Raw genomic sequence first — 6,132 nt, 5'->3', positions numbered from 1 at the left:
ATCAGGTTTCTGAACCTGATATGCAGAATGTTTTACAAGCAACTTAATAGCTGGTCACTTGATTTGTAAAGCCTTTGCTACGTGAATCGTTTCAAATTTGGCGGTTTTCAAAATCAGTATTCTTCTGTCCCTGTTGTTCTGTCAACCGTGCAGTTAGTAACTGTCAGGAGACGGCATACTGGGACGTGGTTGAAGTCACTTTTTGACCTCGCTATCACCATACTGTGTGACCAAAAACATAGCGGAAAAGGCGAATGTTAACGTCAGATGATGGTTAGAAAGTACGAATTAGAATCTCCTTCGTTAAAAACAGCTACTTTCATAAAAATGAAAGTCTTGCAAACCTGTTTTAAGGATGCAAACATCACGCTGCTCCCAGTGTTTTGGGCTTTTAACCTATATCGCGCAACAAATAGCTCAAGAAGAAGAAGAAGAAGAAGAAGAAGAAGAAGAAGAAGAAGAAGAAAAAAGTCTTCACACACTTACCACGCAATCGTGCCGACGTTACCACCCAATACTGTTGTCAAAAGTGCTTTTAAACAACTTCATGTGGTCATCAGTGTTCGCACACGAACATCATGCGTTTCTTTGCAAGTGACAGATAGAAAATGGTTTTCTACAGGTACTACTTTCAAAATTGTTAAAATTTGGACGAGGCACATCACACAGGCAATAACCATCAACGCATTCAGCCCCCTCACCCGTCTTGCGTTTCGTGAATTCAAAAGATTCGATCAGATCAGTATTTGATCGCGTAAAAAGCCATTCACCACTCCACTGCTCGCATCTGTGTGGATGTATGACATGTTCTAGACATATGTGAAACCTGTTTTTCATTGTAAACTGTAAGTAGGTACCAAATCTTACCTTACCTTACCTAACCTAACCTCAATGTTCGGTTTGTTGCAGAAATTAAACCTACCGAAAATCTTTCCCCCCCCCCCCCCCCCCCCCCCCTTCTGAAATTTTTAAGTTATCGCACATCTAGGGATTATAACTTAATCGAAATATTTTGAGGTAAGTTTCTGTTCAAAATTTTTTTAAAAAATCAGGAAAATATAGGAAAACTCGTAAAATTGTGGTGTTTTTTTTCCGTCCACACAACGAAGTTACCCGAGCGAGCATGCGAAGCTGTACGGGTAAGCATCAAAACTTCGGATATGTTCTGGACTAATCAGATGTCAATGAATCTTGGTCTTCCGTATTCAAATAATGTCTTTACGGTTAGCCTCCGTACGCCGCATTCCCTATTGCCACAAACATCGGTCAGACTTAGTACTGTGCAGAATATTATTGTGTAGAAACTCTTTTACCCTGTCTTTATCTTTGTTTTAACAACGGTCTTCAGCAGTGTTTTACTATAAAAATAAATACAGTGCAATGCAGCTGAAATGCCAGGTACATAAATATTTCAAGTGTCCGTGTACTATCCTCTACACCCGAACACCCCCCCCCCCCCCCCTTAACGGCCCGAAATTTATTTATTTATTTCAAAAACAACTTTATATGTTTGTGGAAGGTGGATTATTGGAAATTTTAGTGATTAGTTAGATGCAAAATAATAAGCAAATGTTTATAACCACTTAACAAACATTTTAATTCTTCACAGTGTTTTTTTAAAAAAAACTCTTTTAAACAATAATTAAATCAAACCACAGTTTGGCATTCAAAATAAATAATTTTTTATTTAATATTTACAGAAATTTTTATCATAATAAACACAAGTCACAAGAAAAAAACACCCTTTGCTGCGGTTTTAACAGCCACATTTCGGCGTTGTCTTATTTTTTTTTTAAGTGTAAAATTTTGGTGGCTTGACCATCAACTCGGTAAGAGCCTGAATGAAGTACTTTACGCAGAGTTCACCAACTTGTGTTTCAACTAGCAACACAGTTTCTCTAGTCACGATGAGGAAACGAAACAGGTCAAGAGGCGTGTGATTTCTGGCCTCTAGGGGCGGTATTCCAAGACGTTTGAGTAAGGTAGCGAATATGCACTGCCTTGTTGGGCAACTGCCGTACCCTAACACTCGGGTCATAATCCAAATAACTGAACCCCTGTAAGGTATCAGATCGGCAGCCGTTTTAATAAACGAGGACTTGTGCGAGGCTATAAACAGTTGTACTTCGTGGAATTCATCGTAATTTTAGCTGATTTTTTTAAAACTATGGAATTATAATGTGAAATAATATATTTAATTTTGGTTGTACAAGAATAAACGATGAATTTTTGGCCGTATTTATGTTTGCTGTTTTTTTTTTAAGAAATAAAGGGGGGGGGGGGGAAGTTGTAATAGTAAAAGTTCCGTTAAAGTTCATTAAAAAGAAAAAAATATATATATATATACAGTTATGGATCAAATCGGAAACAGATAGGACACCAAAAATTAGTGAACTAAAAATGAGGGACTGGCCGTGTCCTATCTTGCACTTGGAATATGGTTAGGGTACAGGTATTGCATATTCAACACCTAAACCCTTATTTTTGTGTCTTGGAATACGGCCCTAGGTGTCAGGAAGTGTTGAGATCATCAGGAAGACCCCCGTGGCTGGTGCTCGTGTCGGGGAGTGCGGAGTTGGCGATGCCCCTGGTCTCCTCACGCCGTGTCCAGCATGCAGTCGTAGTAGCACCTCGGGTCCCCGCTGTCCTTGGTCTCGTCCATGCGCGGCATCACGCAGAAGCACGTCAGCAGGAAGTACACGTTCAGAACTGCGCACGTCACAAACAACCCAGGATTATTATTTCTTTTTCCAACGTGTGGAGACATGAAAAAATCGCGGATTCAATTCGCGATATGCCAAAAATTCAAAACAGTCAGGTATGCACCAATGCTGCTTTCTGCCATTTGGCTCACATCTCATCTTCAGGACTCTGGGGCCGGTAAGAAACACTCAACCAAATCTGTAACGAATCACAGCGCTACTACTACTTTGGGACGTCTCGAACGACAGCGGCCAATGAGTGGGTGACGTTTGACCGAGTATACACAGATTTGTGGAGTTCATCCTGGCGGTCATTGAACCCGCGAATTTTTCCGGTCCCCATCAATGTGTGACGACACCTTTGGCGGGAGTCGTTTCGTTAAATGGAACGCAAATGTTGGTGAGCACGGTGATGCCAACTGTGGCGGATTACGCGACCTACGGTATCACAAAGCTAAAGGGAAAATTTGTAGTATCAACTATTATTGGACGAAAGTTCAAAGGTGGGGTCAAGTATATTTTTATGCTTTTATCGGAGCAGTTTCGTTTGATAGGTAATATGGTGGTTATACTAGTGTCTTTCGGCTAAACAACTTTCGGTTTAGTGCCTTTTGGACTAGTGGCTTTTGGCTAAACGACTTTCGGTCCAGTGCTTTTCGGTGTAATGTCTTTCGGCTAAACGACTTTTAGTCTAGTGCCCTTCGGTCTATGGCCTATTGGCAAAACGACTTTCGGTCCAGTGCTTTTCGGTCTAGTTACCTTTAGCTAAACGACTTTCCGTCTAGTGCCCTTTGGTCAAGTGCTTTTTGGCAAAACCACTTTCGGTCCAGTACTTTTCGGTCTAGTTTCTTTCGGCTGAACGACTTTCAGTCTAGTGCCTTTCGGTCTAGTGCCTTTTGACAAATCGATATTCGTTCTAGTGCCTTTGGATTTAGTGACCTTCAGCTAAACGGATTTTGGTCTAGGGACTTTCAGTCAAGTGCCTTACGGTCTAGAGCCACGTCCCCATCAGGTGACGGAACCAGTATTGTAGCCCCGAAGCTTAGGATTGCTTGCGACTCAAGTGTTTTACCGTTGCAACACTTCGCTCTTTGCAGATGTGAACGGTGTGAAATATAAATTGATAAGAGTGAGTAATGACCAAATGTGATACTTACAGATACAGAATATAGTATTCTTTTACTAAAAAAAATATGTATTTTAACTTTCTTCTCATGTAAACCTAGCAACTCCACTTTTGAGTACTTTCACGAACATTCATAGAATTTTCAACAGCGCTGAAAGTTTCAAATAAATACTACAACCATTTACACTAAACGAAATTTAAAGTACATAATAAAAAATGTTAATGTGACTTTAAATTTTCATTTTTATTGATAATGCACAAATTTTCGTTTTGAAGAACTGAAATAATATTTTTGGGGTCTATAAGTATAGAGGAGCCAAAAAATATTTCTCGGGGCCCTTAAACTTTAAAGGCAACGTTAGGAATAGAAAACAGTTATATATTGTGGTGGGTTATAACTTATTTTAGTTCTACATAAAATTAATGTAAATATTACGCTCCTGCACCTTGAAGATGAGTGTGTCATAAATCACTTGCAAATACACTTATTCTCATGAATTATTAATCACAACGGAAGTTATTGGCTAATTACTTTAAGAAAAGGTTTTCCTTTTAAAAAATTCTTGTGATTTTTAAATTCCAAAAATTACTTAAACATTCACATGATTTACAAAAATAACAATATTATCGTTTGCTTCTTAACCGACGATTTTTGGATATTAAAAAAAATTCTGATTTGTTTCTGGAAGTACATACTTTATTTTTTTTTGTTCTAGTGATTGAAATATGATTAGAGATTTGAATGCAATTAGAAACCGAATGAGATCAATAACGTCAGGGATTATAAAGCCTTAATTGTACCGCGAATTGACCGTAATCAAATAATGATTCCAGAGCAGAAATGAAAAAAAAAATCTAATCAATAATCATTTGCATGTGACATGGAGATTGAAGAAATCGAGAAGTAGGCTATAGTTAGGTACCTACGCCAGCCTTAACCTCACTTTTAAATTGCATTCTAAAAGTTTGCCAATTTCGCAACAAGTGTAATTTTTTTTTTTTTTTTGCGCAATCCGTCGCTCAGGCGAACGTGAAGTAGCTCGCCATTACGCGAAAAAACAGTCTCGGGTGTAATTATTCGTGCCATTAAGAACTCGCTGATTGTTCCAGCGAGTCGCTCGAGGCCGCAAGGTTTCGCGGGGGTAATCTTAAAGCAAAGTGGGCGCTAAGCTCTTGTCTGGTACGTGCTTCCAGAGGGTGCTTCTCTTTGAGCTGCCACTCTTAAGGGGAGGGTGGGGGGAATTAGCCCTCGCCAGATGGCAATTCCCAATTTTTAGATACCACTTGCAACAAAGCCTCCGGACAATTTTTTTTTTGAGGTGGCATAGAACTTTATCTTCGGCTACATTTCGAATGTCAGCACTTGTGAACTGGTGTGAATATCATGATTAAATACGAAGCACAAACGCTTTTTCGGCACATCTGTTTTAACTTGGGCTTTATTTTTTTTATGCGTCCTTCATGTGCTTGAAATCTGCTTGTTGCAGTAAGGACAGGGATATTAAAATCAGAACCTGTCGCGGTTTTTTCTCTCTCTCTGTTTACCTTAAATTAAATCGTCTAGAAGTTGAACTTTAAATTCAATCTATAGCATATGTGCTGTGTTTGGCAGAAGGTTTTATTTTTATTGGTTAAGAAATAGATGGTTCAAATGGGAGGCCACTTTTCTGAAAATAAATATCCAAAAAGTTAGTAGTTTATAAATTAAACGAATGGTTAGGTTAGGTTAGGTATAAATATTAAACATTTGTGGTATTATCAGAATGGATTAAGTTAAGTTACCGACACATAAAAAAACCTTTCAATGGTGTGGACGGTTGGTTAGGTTAGGTAAGTTACATTACGAATACTGCTGATAGGAATTTGCCTATTCAAAATGTAGCTAAATAAACGTAATAAATGGCCCTACATATTTTATAATATCTGTAATGTAGCTAACCTAATCTGACGAACTGTTCACAATATTTCTCAGTATTTGCTGTAGCTAACCTAACCAACTGTCCACACTATGTTAAAGCAATTTTATATTTAGCCTTAAAGTTATCTAAAATCTACATCACTGAAGTCTGAATCAAAGACAATTTTTCTTACCTATCCAAAAACTAAGTTCATTTGTAGAAGGGGTCCAGGTAGGGAGGAATCTAGGTGCGTCTCAGGCCGAAGCCTAAACGTCTAGCTATTCTGGGATAAGGTATGCGGGGAAGAGTCACATTGTCGCTGTTACTGCAAAAGGTCGTATGTCAAAATGTCTCACTTTTCAGGAGATAAAAAAAACTGTTTCATTCATCAGGGTTATCATATTAT

The 6,132-nt window shown here is 38.6% G+C and overlaps 1 protein-coding gene across 2 annotated transcripts in view; it reads right to left on the bottom strand.

Moving 5' to 3' along the window:
* Nucleotides 1-1,658: 1,658 nt before the first annotated feature.
* LOC134539256 (uncharacterized) overlaps nt 1,659-6,132 on the bottom strand; it is a 115,873-nt gene continuing 111,399 nt past the window's right edge. For both annotated transcript variants that reach the window (XM_063381075.1, XM_063381074.1), the window contains exon 6: nt 1,659-2,709. In XM_063381075.1, coding sequence (XP_063237145.1) covers nt 2,597-2,709 — 113 coding nt within the window. In that variant the 3' untranslated portion in view covers nt 1,659-2,596. The remainder of the gene's footprint in view (nt 2,710-6,132) is intronic.

The sequence above is a fragment of the Bacillus rossius genome, chromosome 15, assembly GCF_032445375.1.
Source record: "Bacillus rossius redtenbacheri isolate Brsri chromosome 15, Brsri_v3, whole genome shotgun sequence".
Classification (NCBI taxonomy): domain Eukaryota; kingdom Metazoa; phylum Arthropoda; class Insecta; order Phasmatodea; family Bacillidae; genus Bacillus; species Bacillus rossius.
Note: the sequence above shows the minus strand (reverse complement) of the source record. Positions and strands in the feature narration are given on the sequence as shown.